Source organism: Charadrius vociferus, unplaced genomic scaffold (assembly GCF_000708025.1).
Source record: "Charadrius vociferus isolate BGI_N301 unplaced genomic scaffold, ASM70802v2 scaffold375, whole genome shotgun sequence".
In the NCBI taxonomy this organism is placed as follows: Eukaryota; Metazoa; Chordata; class Aves; order Charadriiformes; family Charadriidae; genus Charadrius; species Charadrius vociferus.
The window spans coordinates 998,407-1,022,663 of record NW_009648440.1 but is presented as its reverse complement, the minus strand read 5'-3'; the positions used below and the strand labels follow the sequence as shown (position 1 = coordinate 1,022,663).

The 24,257-nt window shown below is 44.2% G+C and overlaps 1 protein-coding gene across 1 annotated transcript in view; it reads right to left on the bottom strand.

Annotated features, from left to right (window-relative positions):
* Positions 1 to 8,327: 8,327 nt before the first annotated feature.
* LY86 (lymphocyte antigen 86) overlaps positions 8,328 to 24,257 on the bottom strand; it is a 25,524-nt gene continuing 9,594 nt past the window's right edge. The window contains exons 2-5 of the mRNA XM_009885413.1: positions 19,780 to 19,866; positions 18,169 to 18,297; positions 10,968 to 11,020; positions 8,328 to 9,068 (exon numbers count right to left, since the gene is read on the bottom strand). Coding sequence (XP_009883715.1) covers positions 8,973 to 9,068; positions 10,968 to 11,020; positions 18,169 to 18,297; positions 19,780 to 19,866 — 365 coding nt within the window. The 3' untranslated portion in view covers positions 8,328 to 8,972. The remainder of the gene's footprint in view (positions 9,069 to 10,967; positions 11,021 to 18,168; positions 18,298 to 19,779; positions 19,867 to 24,257) is intronic.

Here is a 24,257-nt window from a genome sequence, read left to right as displayed (position 1 = left end):
TAGTCGGTGCAGCAGCCAGGAACGGTCTTTGGTGTGCGAAGGCTGGCCCCGGCGGGATTTTTCCACTTCATGCAAAACCCACAAGTCTTCAATATTTTTTTTCATCAGCACGGGATAAAAAGAAGTCCTCAACTTGCCTTGTCTCCCAGGGCTCAGAATAGAACGTTTTGATTCACAAGGGGGCAGGACAGATCCTCTTTGGTAAGGTCAGATCAATTGTCCAAATGATGATATTTAAATTTCATAAAATGTTAATTAAAGGCAACAATTAAAAAGGTATTTATAAATGAAAACCCCCTTCCTATAGCACTGGTGTAAAGCTTTCCCCTTAGGAACAGGCTGGGATTTCCTGGTGTGAGGGAGTATTTGTTGCCCCATCCTCTCGGCCCCTGATCTGTTAACACTAATTAGCGCAGGATATGGGATACTGCACAAGGCAGTGTGGCTGTAGTCAGGCAGCCCTGCTGGGGCTGCACTGGGTGCTGCTGTGAACACCTCTTGAGCCAGGACGATGCAAGGGTGGCACGGCTGGAATCTACCTCAAGATGGGGTGTGAGCTGGAGAAAGAGGATTTGCCTGCCAAGGAGGAGACGGAGCTTGGGTACTGTGGAAAAGGCTGTCCCTAGGGAAGCCAGTGCAATAGAGTCATAGAATGGTTGGAGTTGGAAGGGACCTTAAAGATCATGTAGTTCCAACCCTCCCTGCCATGGGCTGAGACACCTTCCACTAGACTGGGTTGCTCAAAGACCCATCCGACCTGGTCATGAACACTTAGAGTCTCAGCTTTGGAGGAAACCTCGGTTTCCCCAAATGATTGGGTTTGCAGCTTTATTTTTATTGCTGCATTTGAATTTCCATGAAGCTGAGCAGGGTCTAGGACTGCCTTGCATGTGGGTGGCAGTCCCACAGCAGTTTAGGCAGCTCTTAACCTCCCACCTTGTTTCCCCACTCCTGGCAGTGGCACTCCTATGACCCCTGCAGAGACACTTCTAGAAGTGAAACCAGCAGAAAGCACGAGGTAGAGGTGAGCAACTTTCTGCTGGTGTGGTTTCATGAACAGGCGTGCAGCAGAGCAGGGTGAAATTAATGTGGGTGCGAGGGAGGGATGGGAATGCACAGCTGAGGTGGCATGAGCACAACTCCAGTGGCCTCTGTGCTTTGCTTTGCCCTGGATGCTGGGTTTGTGGTGGCTGCTGGGGCAGGCCTTCAGCAGCAGGGTGCACTTCCTTAGGCACATCAGCTGCTTCAACGTACCCTCAAGACTACTTAGAGATGCTCGGGACCTTATAGGCAGCATTTTCTCTCTCTAAAGAAACAATTTGTCTTTGCAGAGGTTCCAGTAACAGCATGGGTTTGTCTTTTTTCTTTTTTTTTTCCTCTAGATGGTACAAAATATAATCACTTATGCAATACAGCAGACCAGCTTTCTAATCTTCCCTCTGTTGTACCACTTTGGCAAGTTCTTTGGTTTTGTATCTGTATTTCACGGTGTTCCCATCCTCCTCACTTTCATCTCATCCTACGGTGTTTCCTGTGGGTGTAGTTACTACTGAGGAAGCAGGAGCGGCAGGAATGTTTTGAAATGGCTGTGATGGAAAAACCCGGTAGTGTGGTAGTGCTTCCTGAGCAGTACCTCTGCCTGTGGTGGGGCAATGCAGAAACCTCAGCAAAGCTTTTGATGTGAGGAATGCTGCATTCTGGGACCTTGACCCTTCAGCTGGGCTGAAGGATTTGCGGTATGAGCCAGGCCAGAGAACTAGCTGAGCCCAAAAGAAGTAAATAAAGCTACAGCACAAGTCCGGTGGGTTGACATGACCAGGAATTCCTTCAGGCAATTTTGCTGCTAAAGCCCCCATATCATCAAGATACAACTTATATAGTTTTGGACTTTCTTCCAAATAGCTCGTGATCAGTCTTCTTCCTCCCAGTCCTTTCTGCTGTGTGACCCCAGTCTGTGTCTGGAAGGCTTCTCCATTTGATCCATCCTTTAGCCACCACGCTTTCCAGACAAAGTGCTTTGCTTGATCTGGCTGCATCCCCTGACATCGAGCAGAAGATCTTCAAACTTTAATATTTCTCTGTAGGCTCTGTCTCACCTGTGTTTGGGGCTTCATTCTAAGTGGAAGGTGAAACAGAAAATTTGCAGCGAAAATGCTTCTCGGTCCTGATGACTCTATCAGTTGTGTGAAGGTCTGCACAGGGAGATTATTTCAGTCAAGCCAACATAGAAAAATTTGCCTGAATCATTGTCACAGGTGGACTAGGATTATTATTATTATTATTTTATTTTTTTTGCCAAAGAATACTCTGATGTGCCGAAACCCACAAATACCCAAGAGTCTACTTGAGTTTAAGTTTCTTACTTTGGCTGTACTCAGGGTTTGTGCCCACATTGCTCTTTTTTTGCTGGCCGGTGGGAGCAGTTTGCTGTTGTAGACACTACTGTATGAGAGAACTGTGTAAGCAAGCAGCAGTGACTTGGAGGTGAAAAAAATCCTGCGGAGTTGTTTGCTTGCCACCTTCTGCAATTGCAGTACCAAATCTCATTGTAGTAGTGGCTCTAGGCCTGTTTGTTTATTTGTAGTTCTCATCCACAAGGTACTGATGCGTTTTTGAACTCTCATGTCTCTTATCATGTGTTTACCCTTGGAGATGTTGATGAAAGAATTAGGAATGGAAAATTTATTGTAGAATTAGGAATGGAAAATTTATTGTGTATTCCTGATCTGGATCTGCAGTTCCCTAACACCCAGGGAGACCTTGAATTTGATGCTACTTTCCTGTTTCTTAGGGAACAAACCAAGCTATGAATAATAAATACAAGCTCTGGGGCAAAACTGTTTTCCATTCATAAAATTCAACAGTAAAGACTGAGTAGTAATTTCTCAGCCTGCTGCAAAGCAATAGGAACTCGATGTTGTGACTAGAAAGCTACTGACAGCTTCTTCAGCTTTTGCTGTGCCACAGTTAATAAATTGGTTCGGCTCCGATTTTTATCTAGATACAACAAGGGTGTCTCCAGCTAAGTGATGTGGCTTAGTGTCATTTCCAATCTGAGCAGTTTGAACTTGAAAAAATAAAGGCAAAACAAAGCCCCTTCCTTCTGTTGGTTTCTGTCTTGGCTTTCAGAATGGGAAATAGCTGGGGCATAACTTGAATAAATCAAGTAGAAAGAACAGAGGAAAGCTGTGGCATTGTGTTTTGGGCTGAATTAAAACCTATTGCACAGACACTGAAGTTTCTGCTTTAGTGATGATGGGGTGAGAAATCAAATCATAGGATGCCAATAATTTTTCTGTGGTCCTGATCCTGTAGTTATTTGTGTTTCAGCACCTGAGGGGTCCTGTGGGAGCCCAGGCAGAGCACTGCTGGGAGGAAGGCAAGGAGAAGGGGGTAAATCACTGTCAGCACAGTGGTGCAAAGGTTGAGGAAGATCTTTGATGTGGGTGCTCGAGACAAGAGCATCTCAAGCATTCAGTAGGGAAACCTGATTATGACTTGCTCTCCTCCTGCCCTGGAGCAGCCTGTTGTTTTCCCAACTGATGTTTGTCAGGTAGAAGAAGGAGGTGAAGTTTTGCAAGGGGCAGGAGAGCATCTTGGATCAAAGTATTTGGTTTTTCAAGGTAAAGCTGCATTAAATTGGGGAGAAGCAAATCAGCAACAGTGAAGAATAATCTGTGCATTTTATCACTCTGCTAACCCCAGCTGTAAAATTTACCATAGGAAAGCTAATAAAATGGGAGCCACGCAAGCAAACAGAGGGCACGGGATTATCGGCAAACATTTATTTTGGCTCTGGTGGAGCCACTCTCCTGATCAAAGTGGTTGGAGTTTGAACCTCTTTTAAGTTCCCTGCTCCGTCTGGGAGTGCCCTGCTCTTGCATTGATGCCATCAGTATCCTCTGTGCAGCTGAGTGGAAGAAAGAAAGTATCATTAGGGAGAAGAAAAGTATGTGTGAGGCTGCTTTACTGCAGTGTGAGACAAGAGTAGCTTATTTTAGCTTTGCCAGCCGCTGCCTGGTTTAGGAAAACCACCTAAGGCTTATTGTATAACTAGATAGTACAGGCATTATCACAGGGCCAACAGGGAATGCTTTACCACCTTGCAGGCTCACGCCTAGCAGACTGAGTAGCTCTTGCAACCCTTATCAACAAAATACCCTGCTGGCAGAAATCCTCTCGAGCCTCAGGCTGGGCCCTTCGGGAGCCTTTTCTCTGTCTGATCTCTCTGTTTGGGGTTCCCTCATTCTCCCCCAACTAGAGATGCTTCAATCCCTCTCAGCAATTAGTCTCCTGGCTGAATTGATTTGCTCCTCTCTGATCCTTTCAGGCTCCATGGTTGGTGTCTGGCAGGGGGCTCGCTTGGTGAATGTACTGTTCTCACTCAGTCTCGCTTGTAGGGGAAACGCTTAAAGAGCTTCTGGGAGCAGGTAACCTGGGCAAGGAGGGCAGTAGTGTCATGGAGAGGCAGAGGGATGAGAAAGTTTTAAGACTTCGTGAACAGGATCTTTCTGTGCAACCATCTTGCATCTCGCTTTAGATGTTAAGAACAGAACAAAGGCAGCTTTATTTCTAACTTTCTTTCCATGGTTTCTTCTCTCACCACTTTTGTTCCTTCTGTATTTTTCTTTTTTTTTTTCTTTTCTCTTTTTTGTACTCTGTTGAGAACATTGTTGTAGATGCCAGCGTGCTTGAGTTTCAGGTCCAGTTTAAGGCCAGGTCCTAATGTATTTTATACTGGAGAGCGCTGAGAGACAAGCAGGGAGCTGGGCTTGAATGTACCTGCTAACACAGCAGCTCCCCTCGCTGGGTCAGGGCAGTGCTGAAGAACCACAGAGTATCCCAGCCTCAAAGGAGAGGCCTGGCTGAGCAGCACGGAAAGAGAGGAGATAGTGGGAAGTTAACCCTGTGGGTGTCAGTCTGCAGAAGACTGCTTCATAATAGATTTTTTACAATTCTTATTTTTAAATGACTCTGGATTACTTAGCCAGAACTAGGCCAGAGTACTTGTTTTTGGGGGTCTCCCTGGAGGTGTGGATATTGAGTGGGGACTGGAGCAATCTGGAAGGCCAGCAGAGCAATCCAAGCAAGTTTTTCCTCTCTCTGTCCCAGGGGACCATAGGTGACTTTCTGGCCTCATATCTGCCACAGCCAGATCTCGTGCGCCAGATGAGGAAGGTGTGGCATCTGTCGTGTGAGGTCCAGGAAGGCTTTTCTGTTCTAGGCTGGTTGAACACTGTGGCATGTGCCACATTAGCCTGAGAGCTGCCCTCCAGGGGAGCCCCATCCTACTGCTGCACAGAAGGAAGCATCTCTGCAGTAGACAGCCACGTAATTAGGCTGAGTGGGCAAGAGCTGGATTGGTGGGTGGACCTTCATGGTGATCCAGGGATGTGCTGGTGTAAAGGAGTGGTGGGATCTCTGTTCATGTCTGGCAATCTTGGACGTTGCATGCTGAGATACAGAAGCCTCTGTGCCTAGGCTGTGCATGACTTGAGAGTAACGTTGTAGTAGCTGTTTTATCTCAGCTTTAACTGATTATTGAGTGTATTTGTAGCACACTGATCATTGTGTTTGCTGGTGCTCCTGGGGACCAGACTCCCATCCCATCTGTCTCTCTGAGGCACTTGTCAGTCCTGGGCAGGTTAGTTCAGAATAATCCACTAAAGAGACTGGGGTCTCTTCATTGTAGTCCATTGCATGAGAGCTGAGGGTAAAGATAGCTTCATACCTGACCTTCCCAGTGCTGTCTGGGACAAAAACTTGATTTTTTTTGTTGGAATAACACCCTTTAGATGTCCTGTTCCACTCACTGCCCTTTCTTATGCTGCAGAGCACTATCAGAAGAATACAATGAAACCACTCTGGGATTATTTTAGGGCTACACTGGAGAGTGTAGAAGATGGTGTATGAGAAATCCAAACAATGGATCCTTAAGGAAAGGGCAGCATCTTTCAACAGAACAGAAGTAACAGCATAAAGACACTTCCAATTCAGGCAATCTTGTCAGCAAAGTCTGAGAGCCCAGAATCTGGCTGTGGGGTTCATTTGTGCCTTCCAACCGCCCCCCCTCCCCCCCGCCCCCCTACTTCAAGGAGAGCTGGCTGGAAATGTGCAGATTCTTGTTTTGGCAAAACCCAACTGCCTCCTTGCTCAGGCTGTAAATCCCTGGAGGATATTGCTCTCACCCTTGCACAGATGAGCTGTGCTCAGCTGGATGTTGCTACGGTGCCCTTACTAAGCTCTTTGAGGCTATTTGAGAAAGACAACTGCAGTAGCTGCCAAATGTATTTGAATTCTGGTGCGATAGTGTAAATACACCATAGACCTTCTGGGACAGTAAGGGATTCATTAGCTGTGCTGGGATCAATGAAGATGAGCCCTGTTTTTGTTGCTTGACCATGTACAATGGTGTCTAATTAGAAACAGGAATTCAAGGAAGAAACAGGGGCATTTCTTAGCCTGAAGGGGCACAGCTCTTTTGACATTAGAGAGCAGTTGAGACCTTGAGCTGCTAAGCCCTGAATGGTTTTTAGACAAGGAAGCTCCATGGCTCTGTCATATGGCAAACATACCTTTCTCCTGCTATGGAGAAAGCTCCAGGCCTTGGAGTGTGGGTTTAAGATTTAGTCTTGGTTCTTCAGCTTAAGGGCAAGCAATTTTTGTGATAAGAATCCTCATGTTGTTCAGCTGGTGCTGGGAGCAAGGCTCTGCAATGTCTGGGCAGTGAAAGGTCAGTGATGGAAGATCTCGAGTGCCAGAAGTCTGATGCTTTAGGGATTAAATTCCCACTTTTTTGGGGGCAGCTGAGACCTCCTGCAGCAGCTTCTGCTACAGATGCTCCAGGGGAGCCCCTGCACCATGCAGAGGCAAAGGCTGGCTTGTTTGCCATGGTGGGCCTGGGGGCCCCTTCAGGTGTGGCCAAGGGTGTAAGGAGCCTGGCGAATTTAACTAAGAGGATCTTGGCTGTTATGGGATCGATTTCAAGTAGAAGTGCTGAAACTAGCACTGGGTTTGTTTTTCATCTGATAACAGACCAAGAAGTGTGGTGGAAGGAATTTGGGTTTTAGTCATTCTTTTACTGTGTGGTTGTGGTGGAACAGAGCTGAGCAAGTGGACTCTTGCGCAAGTGCTGCTGCTGAATGCAGTTTTTTTAGCTTCTCCTCAAGGTCTGACTCTTCTGATACCTTATAGGAATCATGGGAAAAGAGGTGAATCTAACGGGCTACTGACATGAGGATTAAAAACTGAGCTTGTGTCTGTGTTGTGATACTCTTTATTAGTTAGGAAGACTTAAAACACAGCAATGGTGGTGACTGGGATGAACTGCTTCCAAGATAGCATCAGCACTATAGAGCTGAACCCTGATCTGGGGAGTGGTGGCCAAAGCTTTGATGAACCCCTGTGACCTCTTCTTTTTCTTCCAAGTCAAGGCGTAATAGAAATGAACTGAAACTGCAGTGTGTTAAATGTGTTCTGTCCCATTTTGTGGTGCTTGCTGGTTCATGTTCAACAGTGGTAAGCCCTCCCCAGTGCGAGTCAGGCCTTAAAGACTTGCTCACCTTTGCTGGGATGGCAGGTGAGAATTTTGCTGCATGGGAGGGAAGCAAGAGACTATCCCTCGCCGCTAGCTGTTGGCTGCTCTGCAGCGTTGGTCATCTGTGCAGCAGGGATGTTTTTGCTGCTCAGGAATTTGTTTGAGCCACAGCATGTGGGTGTGTGGGATGGAGGCCATGTGTCAGAGCTCCTGTGTGGCCAGCTGTGAGCCACAGCTGCCTCAGCCATACATGCTGAACCTCTCCAAGATGAGGCATGCAGCCCAATGCTCACCACTATTCTTTGTAGGCATGCACTCAGCTCCAGGACCCTCCTGTGGCTCTGCTTCCTGCCCATACCTTTCCAAATCAGAACTCAACCCTGTTCCTGATCTTTCCCCTACTCTTCCAATCCCCCAAACAGGTCTCCATACTCTCCAAGTGGATCTCCCGAGATCCTAATCCCATGTGTTGCCCTATGCTTGGTTATCTACCCACCCATCAGCTATGCCAGCTGCAGAGGCTCCTGGAATGAGAGGGTTTGGGGATGTGCCGCACCTGGGAGTGTAATCTGTGTTTACTTCTCCTGGGTCTTCATGCTCAAAGCAAGGAACAATTTGTCCTCTGCTAACATAAAATGTATGTCAATGTGACTGATGCTTCATATTTAAAAAAAAAAAGAAAAGCGTTCATTTAACTTGCTTCCCTCAATCTTCTTTCCCCTCCCTTTTTTCTCCACTCTGAGCTTTGGAGAGATCCTAAAACTATTAGGAAAAATGAGAAAAAAAATATTCTTTCATTATGAATTTATTGAGAAGCAAGAAGAGCGCATAGCTTGATTACAGAATGATTCACATATCGCTTCAAAGACATTAAAGAACAAAAAATTCCAGGTAGACTCCAGAAGATTTGAGTGATCTAAATCCAGTGACAGGGCATAGATCACTGAAAAAAAGGCATGTTCATCCTATTTGGTCTTTGTTCTGTGGTTATAACAAAATCTATACTAGTGGAGGCTCCAGATGGGCCCCAGGGAAGACTGAAAATGTTGAGTGCTGTAACTGCATAATACATATGAAAGTTGTCTTTAGCCTGTGTTAGAAATTGATAACTCCATAACTTACTGCAAAAAAATGTTTAGGCTCTCGCCTGTTCTGCCTCATGCTATTTTAATTCTAAGATGAGAATGTTGGTATCAGATACTTTCTACTTGCAACTGTATATATTGGAAGCAAAAAGTGGGCTACAGTGTGCATTTAGAGATAAAATTACCACTAGAGGGTCTAGTGACTTCTTGAAAATAGTGAATTATAAAGAGGAATAGCATCAGAACCACCATGTGGGGATTATTTCCTTCAGAATCATTGTAGCATGCAAGCAGCTCACTTGGCTTGAATAGCTTTGGTAGTCTATGGCTTTCATGAAAATGGTTTGTTGCTAATAATAATCTAAATAATTTTTCACGGTAAAATCAGCACAAGCAACAGTGACATGATCTTCATTAGTCAGCTTTGCTGAAATAGTGTAATCTCCCTGTATGAGACAAACACAAAGCAAGAGATTAGTCCATCAGTAGTATGTAACTGCTTCTGTTTCTAAGAGGGAGTCCTCTTCCTGGAAACGGAATAACGTTTTTCCCATCAAGTTCCTCCAAAACTTTTCCCGTCCAAACACGATTCAGAACTGGTAAAGGACCTGCCTATATCTTCTGCCAAAATACTCTCATCAGGGATATCAATGCTGACAGCACAAGTTCAAAATTAAAACAGTGCAAGGGGAACAAAATGTTTTGATGCATAAAAATTCCTTTCAAATATGTATAACTTCTCATGTTTCTTATGAGCAAGCACAGTATGGCCTGTGCTGTTCAGTAATAGGAAGGGGAAGAGGTGCTCAGTTGTCTGGCACTTCTCTTCTTTGGATCTTGTTGTTCAGTGTATACACTCTTATTGATATGAATTTTTATAAAAGAGCACCTTGGGGGATGTGTGTGTATAGACGACTCAATCTGTGATGAATTCCTATATAATAAAACAAGAGGTAGTTTAATTTAAAATTGTGTTGTTAAAGCTACTAATAACTCAGGCTTTGGGCAGCACTTGTATCACTGCAGTGCAAAAATCTCAACAAAAGCCATGGCTTTTTTTCTATCGGTCAAAACTACTCTCTCCAGACACTCGGAGGAGAAGCCCTGGGCAGGAGAGGTGACAAGGCTCATTTAACAGATTTGGATGAAGAGGTGAACTAGATTTCATTAGCTCCAGGTTGCTGGCACAGCAGTATTTCTGTAGCGTGGAGGGGAGCAAAACCTGGGGTAGGAGATCTTGGCAGCAGTGGCCTCCTGGCTTTGAACCATAGAAAGCTCTTGCCCTGCTCAGAACTCTTCTGGTAATGGAGTAGAAGGAGGCACAGCTAGAATGAGTCAGGCTTCTTGGCATTCGCATTTTACCATGGGATTTCTAAAGCAATAACTGGTCTGTGTCCTCACAGGGAGGTTCAAGTTAAGTGTAACATCCAAATTTAGAGAGAAGCCCAGTGGCAACACACTCATGAGAATACGGCCTTGTTGTAATTGCTGTGCAGACTGCGCAAATGTCCTTTGGGCTGCTCACATGAGGCCGTTCTTTGTAATGAGAAGATGATGATTGCTGCATGGAATAACTCCTTATTGCTGGCATGGAAGGATAGTGTTATTTGCCTGATTGATTAATTAACAAAGAAGGCAAGCATGTTAATTCTCCAAAAGCTTATCGTTTCATTCATAGAAGGGAGTTTATAATAACTCAACTTGTTGTTGATTAGATTATTTTTTCCTCCTCCAGAATAATTTTTTGCTCACGGATAAAAATTCTTATTAAAAGAGGATTGTGAACAGTCTTAGAATTTCTGGCTTCAAATTCAGCTAATTTGCCCAGAACTGGAGTTTTACTGGTCTGCGTGGATGTTTCTAAGGCTTCCTCTTGATCTAAAGACCTATTATTCAGTTTGTCTAGAGCCTTTACTACAGAAGTGTCCTCCGTATGTTAGTAAAGCTGCTCCTGGAGCAGGATGCTGACTGCTATGAGACTGGGCTCTCCAGTGTAAGAGAACAAAAGGCACTGTTCATCACAGCATTTCTAGGCGTAGCCTTCAGGGAAGGAGGCTGGTAAGGGTGGGATAACAGCCTGCATAAGGGGGCTTAGCTCCCTGTGTTGAAATCCTATCTGCTATCCTAAGAAAACCTGTCTATTTCTAGGTAATGGTGGCTTTTTAATGCTTTAAGCAAAGCCACTTCATTTTATATTGAAAAGGATTAGTCATTAGTCAACACTATCAGATCCAGTGTGCCAGCTGGGGGAGCTTGGAGTATGCTGATGTGATTGCTGGTAGTCCTCTGACCATACCTCATCCAGAAAGCCCTTCTGCTTGGGAGTACAGCTGTGACCAACTTACCTGTGGGATTTCTTTGATTCCCAGTGTGACTGGTCCCTCATAGTAGAGGTGCTCTGAAAAGCAGAAATGGTGATGGGTGGTTAGACACGCAGCACAGGAAGGAAACAAGCAGCTGATCGTAGATGCTTTTTTATAATAACACTTCAAAGTGCTCCAGTGACAAGTGCTATGGAACTGCAAAGTGCGCTATACACAGTCTTGCAACAGCCCTCCTGAAAGAAATGTCAGGATATGTGTTGCCTTATGGGGAAAGCAGGGCACAGCCTGGGCTCAAGGAAGACCTGCAGTCTCTGTCGGAGTGGAGGAATTGGGGCATGGCTTTGCACAACTGGGTAGGTGTTCCTATGTCAGCATGCATCCTGCAAATGGGGAAATGGAAGGAGAGAGGGACTGCCAGACACAAGCCCTTTAGCATGATCTATTAAACACCTGCAATAGTTGAATTATACTATTTTGGTGATTTTGAGAAAAAACAATCTGAGCTGAGCGTTTCTGTAGATGTGGACTTCTCACTGCTTGCTGAACGTGACCTTAAGGTAATAGGAACGTGTCTCTCACTGCCAAGGGGAGCGTTTACCAAGAAGTTACATGATGTGCTAAAGCCATCACAAGTTGTGTTGGTGACTGGAATAGAGCCCAGGGGTTCCACCTTCCAATCCTCATCTCCCTAATCGCAAGGCATGCTTGCTTTTTGCTGTTGAAGAAAGGGCAACTTTGGCATTAATGGACAGAATTAGCAAGCTGTTCTGCAGTTCCTCCTACTTTTTCATAGCTTACTGGGCCAAACTGTGCAGACTTGACTGAAAATAAAACTTGTAGATGTTTCAGTATTTCAGAATTTCTTGCACAACTTGCCCTCAGCAAGTCGTGGAAAAGTCTAAGAACTGTTTAAAGATTCTCTTTTGTAGGTGTCATAAAATATTCTTTACTTTGACAGTGACAGAGGAGTAAGTGTTTGATCATATTTATATGAATATGTGCTGGTATCTTGATGCTTGTCACTTCTAAAGAGTTGTTTTAGTCCAGTCTCACTGTGCTGGTTTAAACTGTTTCTTGTGAAAAGTTGGACAAAAGGTTTGTAACATGTTTACATTGTATGGTCCATCCCATCCCACCACGTAGTAGGTATCTGACTTTGAAAAGAGTCCACAGAAGGTCTACCCCACACATGCTATGAGATGTTAGTCAATGCCTTGTAACAAACTTATATGAAAGCATCAGGACTACAAGATAAATCAGGAAAAGAGTTGGAGAAACCTGAGGCATCACCAATGTTCTACACCTTTGCATTAATAAGGAGTTTGTTAAACGTAATGCCCTGATGATCCTGGGAGGTGGAAAAGATACAGAACTTCTCAGTGTTGCCCTGAAAAACCTAACACCAAAACAGAAAATGGAATAAGTATGTTTTGGCTTGTCAGTCCCAAACTGATCAACTATGCTGCAGCACTCATGCTGTAGTCATTCTCCTCTGCATCCCTGGCTACTTCCTCTGGACACCAAGAAGTATTTTCAAAGAGCAGTCACCATTTCTGCTTGCTTCTGTGCACGAAGCAAGAGCCTTGAAGTCTGACACATCTCCGTTGCAGAGAGTGGTGACTCAAGAATTTTAAAAATATAGTACAGCCCACTTCTCGGTTCACAACTTTACTAGAGTCTAAATGGGAGTTAAAGGCACTGCAGACTGCATGACTTGGGTGATGAGTGACTCCCTTGGGACTTGAAATGTGTATGTGTTGATGTGTGCTAAGCCATATTGTGAGCTTCCCCCTCAGGGTGGTGTGGACCATGTAATGGTGCAGCTCATGGTTTGTGCATCCTTTTGTTCAGTAGAGATCCTTGTTTGACTGTCTCCTTCAGTCAACTCTGAGCCTAGCAAAACTTGGATGGCAGCAGAGGAGAGTGGAGAGGAAACTGGGCTGTGAACAATCACCTTTCCCCTTCTCCTCCACAGGGACATGGAAGTTCATGGATCACGTGGTTCATTAGGGTCCCACCTAGGCTGTCAGAAAGCCATCCAGAATCTAAACATACAGATGCAGCATTCAAGCTCTGCAAAGCCTATATTTTTAAAATGAAGTAGGAGTCATCAGGCCATAAATTTGCTTCTGAAATGATGGCAATGCTAATCGCTCCTTCAGTGTAGGTAGAAGCTATTTTTTCCCCCCACTTTGCTGTGACAAAGTAACGATTACATCAGAGCTAGATGAATGCAGCCTTAGGGCTCTGCTTCAGCCCTCTCTGAGTAGTTTTCCATGATTGGTCTGATCTGTGGTAGCTATGCCTTTGCTTGGTAATCAATGGAGCCATACTGATGGGCTGTACTATCTTTTAGGGAGTCTCCAACTGGAGCTAGGTGCCGTGTGTCCAGTTTGAGGTCCACATTTACTGCTTTATGCTTTAGCATTGCCCTTAGTTAGCTTTTTCTAGCCAGGGGTCTTGCAGTGATTCACAGTTATTAATCATATGGAGCTACTGGAGAGAGTCCAGTGAAGGGCCACTGATATGATTAAGGTACTGAAACATCTGTCCAATGAGGAGAGGCTGAGGCATTTGGGATTCTTCAGTCTACAGAACAGAAAGATTAGGGGAGAGCACATCAATAGGCACAAATACCTGAAAAGAGGGTGTAAAGGAGAGGGAGCTAGGGTCTTTCCAGTGGTGCCCGGTGACAGGACAAGAGGCAGTGGGTACAAACTGAAACACAGGAGGTTTCTCCCGAACATCAGGAAAAACTTTTCTTTTTTTTAAACAGTGAGGGTGACTGATCACTGGCAGAGGTTGCCCAGGGAGGTTGTGGAGTCTCCATCCTTGGATATATTAAAAATCCCTGCCTGGATACGGTTGTGGGCAACCGGCTGTAGATGGCCCTGCTTGAGTAGGTGGCAGTTGAACTAAATGACAGTCAGATGTCCTTTCCAACCTCAGCCGTTCTGTGGTTCTGTAACCAGGCCTCTAGAAAGCTCTTGTGACCTTCCTTGCTTCAATGATGGGGGGAGGGGAAGGACTGATTTACTGTGCCAGCTAAGTTGAAAGTATGTCCTGATAGGAAAGCAAGGGCAGCTCTCATTTTCAGCTAGTTGGGACCTGCCAGGAAATAATACGGGTATATACATCTGCTGAATTTTATCATTCATACTTACTTCAGACTGTGGCAACTTCCTCTGTGCCTACACTGGCTGGATCAGGCTTTTCAAAGCCTGTTCAATGTTCCTCTCACGTGAGGATCTCTTCTATAATTCCAGAAGTGTAAACATCCTCCAAGACTTTAAGAACTGTAATTTATCACAGAATCCTTCATATACTTATACATTTTTCTCCATATATTCATACATTTTTGTGTTTCTCCATTGAAAGAGGATGAACACATCTGCTGCAGTAAGTGTAACTGTCACAAACACTGAGCATAGCTCATTGAAAGAATTCTGTGGTCTTTTTAGAGCAAGCCCAGATGTAGTTGCAAAAAATGTACGAACACTGGGAATGGCATAAATCACAAGTGCATGTTTCCAATTTTAAAAAATCCCCTAAGTTTTTATTGGTCTCCTGGTAAGTTATGGTATCTGTCAAGCATGCTGTCATCAGTGATGTGCTTTCAGTTCACCTTCAACTTTCAGCCCTCTTCCTTAAAGGCTTAACTGAAGGTGATTTCTGTAGAGCATCCTGGAAAACATTTCTAATGCACCAGTGATTCAGGGTAATATTGTTGTATTTGTTGTAGCAGCTTTTCCCTGTTGTTTCTACCAAAAGTAACTTAGTCCTTTTCCCTGCCAATAAGCAGGTCTCTAGTAGCTTCCAGTCTGAAGAAGAGCTTTGAAATGTGTAAGAAAGAACTTCCTGAGGATTACTTCAAGTTACTAGTTATCATTTATCATGAAGATGCCTCTCAGTCCTGACAAAACATCTATAATGAAATTCTCACTCCTCTTTCTCAAATCTTCCTTGCACTGAAAATCTTTAAATGTTCTCACACTCTTATACTATATAAAGGCCCTGTACATCTGCACCCACCTCTTCTTTTTTCTATGTTTTAAATCTTTTTAGAACTGAAATGCTCCATGTTGGAGTTCTTCTAGGACACGATCTTGCACCCTTGCAACAGACACACAACTTCTGTGAGTTTTCGGGATGCAGGAATGATCCAAATAACTGCCAGCTATAGATGTATAGTTGAGTGAGAAAAATGTATATAAATACATAGCTGGGTGAGAAACATCCACTCTCTTTACTGGGGAGAAAAAGGTCAAATGAAGGGACTAAGCACGATATTAGCACAAAGACTAAGCTTTGTGGTGTAGCTGCTTTCTCAGAAACATGTACCTAAACTCTCAATGTGATACCCAGTTCTGTAATTCATGTTATGTTCTCTACTTTTATTCACAAAAACTATTTTAGGAACTTGCTCACTGTGACACCTACTGAAAGAGTCAGTAATGTAAAGAATGGATGTCTGAGGCAAGGAGGGGAGTTCCTTTGTGGTTTGGGAGTGTACACAAGGGATCATGCAAGTGCTCTGATGGTGCCTTTATCAATTGGGCCTGAGAGAAGACTTGCAGAGGATGCAACAGTCTTTTGTCAGTAAGCTTTGTTTAAGCCTGCAAGTTGTGGTTGGCACATTGCTAAATATTACCCTGGTACGTCTTTTTCTCTGATTTTAGTGATGGCATTGGGAAATCTGTTAAATCTTAAGTAACTGTTTGCTTTGGAGGAAACGGGGAATAACCAGCACACTCTACCGAAAAAGAGGTAGAGCTGAGTTCATGTTATGCCACAAAGAATTTAGCAGTTTTGTTGTTATTGTTCTTAAATGGACAATGGCCCATTTCCTTGCAACCTTTGAGCTAACAAGTTCACAACAGGCATATAGCTCAAAGAAAAGTATCTTGGAGTTCTATTTAGGAGTCCCAGCAAGTAGTGCCAGATGTGACCTTTGCTTAACATAAATAGTAAATACTATATGATTATGATGAACATGAAACCTGTAGCTATATTAAGTCTCCTAAAGTATTTCCAGTCATGGCAAAACTGTAGCATTATAGGTGAGCAAAGAAAAATAAACCAATCCCGAACACCCAAGACTTAGCCACATCCGGCTCTTATAAGTCTCTTTTTCTTGTAACTTCTGCTCTGTTTGTCCACATGAGTGAGTGGACCAACAAAGTCTGTAGCAGAACTATGTTCTGTCTCATTTTGGGAGAAGGAGGAACAGGCATTTTTTGGCCTCCTTGTGGAATGTAAGTACATTCTGTGTGGAACTATATTTAAACTCAGGTCAGGCCTAGCCAGATGCTGGAAATACTGCCCGTACAATGGGCAAAAGGGGCTTCACATGAAAAGCTTCATTTGAAAGGGCTACTTGCTCCTCTGTACCTTTGCTAGGCTCCGTACTTCACCATTCAGTGTTGTCCTTTCTGCGTAGGTATTAGGTCAGATTTACATCTGTGCTAATATAGTAAATCATGGCTGTGCTGAATTGCCTCAAATTGGACTTCAGGTCTATTCTGTGTCCTAAAACATGGGTTAGAATCAAATGTCAACTAATTAAGAAATGCCACATTTTCAGTTTGGATCTTAGTCTGAGAAAGTTCATTTCTTTCCCACTGTGACTTAATTCCTGCATAAAAATAGCTACTGAACAAGAGGATGTGTGCACAAGAGGTGCAGAGGTCCTTGCACCAACGTAGGGATGCTTCTAAATGAAGATATATAGTATTATTTAAACAATCATCTACGATTTTGTATCATAATGTACATCAATTAGTACAAACAATCACATGTCAGTTTAAGATTAAGGGACTTGGAAACCCCAGGAGTTTTTTGCTTTGTGGTTTGTTTGAGTAGCAGTTTGTGCTCAGCTCAGGACTGACTCTATTTCTCCTTAATGGATTCTCTAAAGATGTTATTTAGTACTTCATCAGAATAAGATAGTTTTTCAGTAAGTCTGTGGGTGGCTTTTTTCGCCCCTTGTAATTCAATACACAATTGAAGAAACCTCTGAATTTAATTCTTTTGTCTATGTGGCTTCCAGGATTTACATAATTGGTTGCTCATGCAGCATTTCTCTATTATTCTTTGTGATATTTCTATGCTGTGTGAAATGTCTTAGTAATTTTCCAGGAGCTGTCTTAGCAGTAGTGCTGTGTATGGTCTTTAAACTCATAGCCCTTGCATATGAATTATTGTAGCGTTACCAGTATGGAGATGCAAGTGAATGGAAGGAAAACAGAGCTGCTGAAACTAACTGGTGCTCTAACAACTCTGAAACTTCCCTGCAGCTCTACCTGTTTATTTTAAAATCAGCCTAAAGAGAGATGAGCATGGCAGTGTTAAGTTAATGGTTGGACTCGATCTTAAAGGTCCCTTCCAACCTAGATGATTCTCTGCTGTAAGAGGGATTTCAAATAACCGTTTAAGATATGCGGATATTACAGTCCAGAGGCATGACCATAGCTCTTCCAGACATACCAGGGCTAGCTTTGCACTACCTGGCCTGGGTCATGGCAGTAGGGACCTTGAGGTGCCCAGGCTCACCTGGGACCAAAGATGCCTGCTTTCTGGGGGCAACTAATGCCACTGTAAACCAACTAGTGCAAGTCCGCACCAGTTTGAGGTTTGATTGGCATGAACTGAAATCATCTGACTGCCGCATAGGCGTGTGTTGAGCGGAAACAAGATGCAAAATATAGATGGTATCAATTAGTACCTTGGTCCAAATATCCTTATTCAATTCCTCTTAAAGTGAGTTAAGAACTGCCTTTAAGGACAGGAAGTGTTACTTGCTTAATAGTGAAGAACATGTTCAGAACGGCTTGTTTGTTTCCTCAGCCATTTCTTTTACAGAACTAGCCTTTATTTTTGTCATACTTCTTGCTCACATGACAACCATGTGGCTATTAATAGGGTTTATGAACCTCTCTGCTGTTGCATGGGGTCACATTACCACAGGTTTTTTTTTTATGGACTTGAAATCCCATGTGTGTGCAATATTCTGTGATTAAAAGCAAAGCAAGCAAACAGGTTAGGGGGAAAGCAGGCTCTGAAATTAAAACGTCTCTGCCCTACTGTGTTTCTGTCATCCATTAACATACTGTTGAAGTAAACAGAACATTACTGTGTATTGGTGTGTTCAACCAGCACAGCGGGTGCATCCTGCTTGGAGTATTCAGTAGCCATCAAACACTTAGAGTGCTACCTAAATTACCTCCTTTCTTCTTTCCACAGAAAATAAGCTTAGAATGACCCGGCTCACAAAGCGCCTCTGAGTAGGTTAAGACGGTCTTCCCATTTATGATCAGGTCAACCTTGACGTACAGTTCCTTGATGCTGTGTCCTACACACAAAGCAGAATGAGAGCTCAGAGAAAGTGTAAGGACAAACAAGTTTATTACTTTATTTTTAAAAATATTCCATTTTTTTCCCCTGCTGCTAAAGCCATTGAATGTCTTCTCTTCACTAAGAACTCCTGTTACATAGAAATCCATGCTTCAGGAACAGGTCTCTAAGTCCCTTAAGGTATATAACAGGGGACACAGTAGCATATAACTTTATTGTTAAATAAACTATGTCCATGACCATTCTCTGACTCTGAGGCCAACTGGCATAGTAAATCTTTTGTCCATATGCCTAAACTCTTTCTTCCCTACTGTGTCTAGCAGAGCGACCATATCCAATGGGCCCCTGGGAGCAGCCTGTGGCCTGTTCCTGCTGCCTAGGAAAACGGTTACCACAGGGTGCCAAACCTGTGCCAAACCTGTGCCAGGGACCAGCATAGCAGTGCTGGGAGGTCACCTGCTTGTGCCTGGCTTGCTCACATAGATACAGCCAATGAGGCTACCGGACTTAGAGGGAGGTCCTGTACTCTGAGTTGTTGGAAAAGTGTTTGCAGATGCCTGTAATGTGATTTTGCAGGCTTGTTTAACTTTGCAGCCACCTGAAAACTGATGCTCCCTGGGCAAAAGGGCAGCATGTCTCACAAGAGGGAGAACTTTTGCATGCAAAGAAGCATTCCCAAGTGCTAAAAGACACTTGGCACACAAACTTATTTTTGGCACCAGCAGCATACAGCAGCAGTCTCGTATCTATGCCCTGGTAGCAGAGGTTCTAGGTGAGCTTGAGGCTAACAGGGTTGCCAGAAGGTGGCTTTCACATGCAAGGATCAAAAAGCAAGCTATGGCTAATATTAACTTGTGCACCCAGCTCATTAGCTCAAATGCAGTTCTGCTTTTAACCTTATATTGCTGATCAGTCATGTGCTGAAGGGTATAATTTCAGCTAGCACAGGTGGTGAGCTGATGGCATGACTTGCCTCAGGCTAGCACCTCCCCAGCACTCCCTCAACATGCTTCTCTGCATGCCCAGGAGGGACAGAGATGTGCCCCCACCTTGGTCTGTGGGAGTCCCTTCAGTCTCCTACCTACAAGGGTCAGCCTTGGCAATTTGCTGAGCACTGCTGGTGCTGACACAAGAGCGTGGGTGCTGTACCCGTCTCATTCAACAAGACTCTCCCCAGAAGGCTTAGCTGTGAAGACAAGCTCTAGAGCAGCCCCATCTTGACTATCCATATGTACAAATGAAGGGTAGGAGAGGAATAGGGGCCGAGGGCTCATATGACCTGCTTAGGGTGGCATACATAGTTTGAGGCCAAGCTGATAACAGAATTGACATTTCTGTAGCCCCATGCAGGTTTTGAAATTTCTCAGAAATGAAGCCCATTCCTATTTTATAGGAGGTTGTCACCCTTACTTACTTCTTAATACCAGTACTCACACATTGATTACCTGTTTATGGTGTGAGAAAATAGCAATTTACTTACTTAGAACCATTGCAGCTCTGATGTTAAAGGTGTGGGTTGTGACATCAGAACAACGGTCAATACTGAAAGCAAAATCTTGCTGGGGATCTGTTTGGAGACAGAAAGCAGTGGGTGACAAGTTATATCTTTAATGAGACACTGACTGCATAGAAGAAAACAAAATACAGAAGTGTTATAAAAAACAGATTACATATTCCTTAAAAATTCTCCAAGATGTGCTCAAAGCTCCCATACCCTTTGTTTAATAGCTACTTCTGTCCATTCTACCGCTTGAGTATGAAGAACATTCAGATGATGCCTCTATGTGGCTAAAACCTACTGTGTGGGAAATGAGCCAAGTTCAGGGAAAGCAAGTTCCCCACAGTGGTGGGTAGTCAATACTCATTCAGTGAAGTCTTAGCATAGCTGCTCTTCCCAGGCTCTGCGCATTGCCATTCCTTCCTCAGCACTGATTGGTTATGATGATGTTTTTAATTCATTTGTATCACGAGATGGCTTGGTGAGGCTGATCGGGAAACTGAATTCTGAAGTGGAATGAAAAGTCTGAAAACGAAAATAAAATTGGGTAACTGAGATCCTGCAGTATTTCATGCTGGGTCCACCATCATGTGATATTTCTAACCCAGAAAATATTCTATGTTTCTCCTTTTCTGGGAGACTTTAGCAGAGCAGGGGTCAAAGGGAGCCCTACAGCTGATGTGGATAATGTGGACATGGTGCTTACCAGTTCCTACAGTACACCTTTCTCTGCATCAAGCTCCAAAACTCTTGTACAAACATAATTGCTTCCACCTTCCTGTGCCCCCTTCCACCTTCCTGTGCCCCCTTCCACCTTCTTCCTTGCTAGCCTCCATGAGACTCTGCGCTATGCCTGAAGGCTTGCCAGTGTGTCACTCTGGTGACAGCCAGCAGCAACACCTGACAGCTCAGCTGCCACAACCAGCAGCATGTGCAACTGTTTTCCAGAGCTGTGGCTGGAGGTGAAAGATTTGGCCAGTTTGGAAGCATATCATCTTGAGCCTTAAGGCTTGCTTTAGGCATAGGTTTGTCCCTCATGGTGGCTTTCCAACCAGCCTGTGCATCCAACTTCCTTCTCTGTGGAAAGAAGAGAAGCAACTGCAGCATGTGCAGAAGCAGCTGTAGGCTCTCCGATTTACATAGAGCTGGTGGTGACAAAATACAGACTTGGGAATTGAATTCTGTTTCTAAGTTATTGTTGCTTGAGGTAATCTTCTCTCTGAATTGAAAATAATGGGTTGGGAGAATTTTTCTTTGATGTTGTGATGAAAAGTGAGTCATAAGTGTCCTTTGTGAGGCTGAGCTAGCATCTCCATAGTCTGACCCTATTTTTGCAGCAGTGCTGCAAACCCGGGTGACCAAAGCCTGAGGCTTAGAGGGGAGCATGAAAAGAATTAAAGTGTTGGGAGGAGCTGGGGGCTCTAACTAAACCAGGCTCTGCAAGCACATAGATCGTCAGTGTTGTCTGGAAGGAGCTCCCAAGTCCTGGTAAATTAAAACAACTGTTTTAAAGGTGGAAGATAAGGCACTGGTATTTCCCACAGCTTTCTGTCCCTGTGCTGGATTTTGTCCTCTACACCACTAAAGCAATCTCTGCAGTTGCATGATCTGCTTGGGTCAGAAAGTTAGTGCCTGGAGTTGTTTATCAGCTCAAGTGTGACAGGAGTCTGGGGGTCATCCTTCTTCCCTTTCCATATTCCTGTCAGTTCTCGCTATGTTATTGTGGCTTCAGAAGCTGTTGCAATCGGGTAGGAGAGCAGTTTCCTGCTCCAGCCGGAAAGCGTGTCAAACTTCTCCTTTCTCCAGGACCGTTATGCCTGCTTCCCCTCTGAGCTCTACCACCTCTCAGGGCTTGGTTTCCGCTTTCCTCTGGACTTATGCAAGAGCCCCTCTCGTTTCTGTTTTGCGTGCAATGCAATGATAAGGTTCAGGAAGCAGCTGCTCAGATTCAGAGCAAATTGGGCATTGATGCCTACAAAGAGTGCTGGTTGTCAAATGACTAAAATTGTTGGCTCTGTAATTTCCAGAGGGAGCGATGGTTAAAAATGGCACTGCAACATATATGATGCTCTTCTCTTTTCAAAAAGACTAGGCCGTGCTTTAGTCAACAAATTAAATCATGGTATTAGGGCTCGAAATTGAATTTTTAGTTAAAAATTTCTCATCAGTAACTGTTTGGATGGAAAGGGGATGTTCATGAAACCAAGCTTCTCTGGACAGCATGGGCTTCTTATGACAAACCTGACCTCAGGGTTGTTTTAGTTTGGATGTCTCATACCTGTTTGGTGGGTTTTTTTTTTTGCTGTGGGTTGAGCTCTTTTCCCAGATGGCATATTTCATGGTGCGTTGTAGCCATGAGTGTCTTCTACTGCACTGCTAGTGATGATGTATAGGGCTCTGGTCTATCCAGAGAAGTGTTGTCTGGTCCCCAGAGAGGAAGAGAGCATGGAAGCACTCACATGAGAAGTTCCAGTAAAATTTGTGAATTAGAGCACTTAGATTTTGTGTTGTTTCTCTGCTGCTGCGAAATGTAAACTTTTCCTCTGGCAAAAGAAACCCCAATTAATTCTCTGACCATCTCCCTGTGGAAATTCAGGCTATGACTTTGCAATCCAGCATCTCAGATATTGTGGTGTACGTGGGGGCCTCCTGCTGGAATCAATTGAAAGGATGGCTGTGTTGCTAAAGCTATGGTGCCAGGGAGTCTGGATTCCAAAACACGTAGGCAGAAAGGTTACGGCTAAAAGGAAATTAAAGAAAATAGTGGTTTTTAACCATTTGATAAGTGAAGATGTCTGTAAATTTAGCTGTGCACTATGAACTAAGGTAGTGTGCCATACCCCTCATTCTTTAAATGTTGAGGAGTCCCTCATGTGGCAAAGGCAACTCGAGGCAATTGCCATTTTTGTGTTCATCTCAGATGCACAACTGTGAGTCACTGTGTGTCTCTTATGGAGGTTTAATACTTATTCTTCCTTGTTTGCCTCAATCTGAAGTGAGCTGGTTAGCCTGAAAAAAATACGTGTTATGTCTTTCACATGTGCAGAGCAATAACATTTACCGTTAAATCTCTAAAATACGTGGGGCTGCCCTTCAGCTTTCCACTTCCCTGCAACGTTTCATAGTGCACAGTTCTGTATGTTCCCAGACTTCCCTCCACCCACTCCCTTCAATCTGCTCCCTCTTCCATAATTAAAACTAGAAACTCTTCAACTGGTTGCAGAGTTCTGCTTTTCCAGTTCAGCCTTGATATATTATCAACACTTAGAATGTTGCTGGAAATTTTGCAAACATGTTGAGGTTTATCAGTGAAAAGCTCCTTATTGGGGTGGAAAAGGGCATTTTTTGGTATGTCTCTAGTGAGAAGGGCTGGGGTTGCAACATATTTACAGCTAGTATGAAGGTGCCTGGGAGCAGGATTTTGACTGAAGTTTCTCTCCAGACAGTTCTGAATCTTTCAGGCAACTGCTCTGAGAAAGAGGCAAGTCTTTGGCTTTTGTAAACAATCAATGCACTGTAAGATCTCTTAGACTTGGTATTTGAACTTGATGCTGTGGCTAATACTGAGCTCTCAATTGTATCTAGCACTGAATGTACAACTCTCGCTGAAGACTGGCTTCTGCAGTGCAACCCTGATTTGTGAGAGGTAAATTTGGGACGTACCTGGCCTCTTGCCACCGATCACCCCGTACATGGCATAATGCCAGCTCACCCTATACATCCCACCTTAGGTTTCACCCTTCCCCAAGTTAGCCTGGTGGAGGTTTATTGCTATATAGGCTTGGTATGTGGTTTTCCTTGCATATAACCTGCAGTGGCACCACAACGCAAGATTTCAGCCTGGCTTACTGTTGCAAGGTACTCACAGCAATGACTTTGGCTGGGTTTTTCTAGAAGACTGCGCAGATGTGTGCAGTGCAGCCTAGAAGCTCAGATGGGTTGTTGAACATTTCTTCTTAGAGTTTCTTTTTCTGCTCTTGTTCTTGGCAGAAGGTTCATAGGTAAATTAGCTCAGCCATATTTACAGCGGTGTTTCTATGTGACCCTCCTGCCTACAAACCTTATACCTTTGGAGATTATTACCCCAATAACATGGACAACAGATAGGAACACACTTTCATACCTCAGTTACTGCAGTTGTGGGGCCACCAACTCACGCTCCTGCTGTTTGTAACGTGGGTGTGCGCCAAGCCATAGGGCTGCGAGCTGGGGCTGTCCTTACAGCCTCTTGGAGGTGATGTCCAGCAGGAGGATGAAGCAGACAGCTGGGAATGATAATGTGCTAACCCACTATGGCTATGTCCCTTATAGCATGAACTGCTTGATGACTAACTGGGCATTACAGAAGCTGCATGGCCAGACGGGAAGCACCTGTTGGGAATTCTGCTGGGCTGGTGTGCAACAGCCTCTGTCTATTATTCTTCTCTCTCCCTCCCCCCATCTTGTTAACTGTCCTCTAC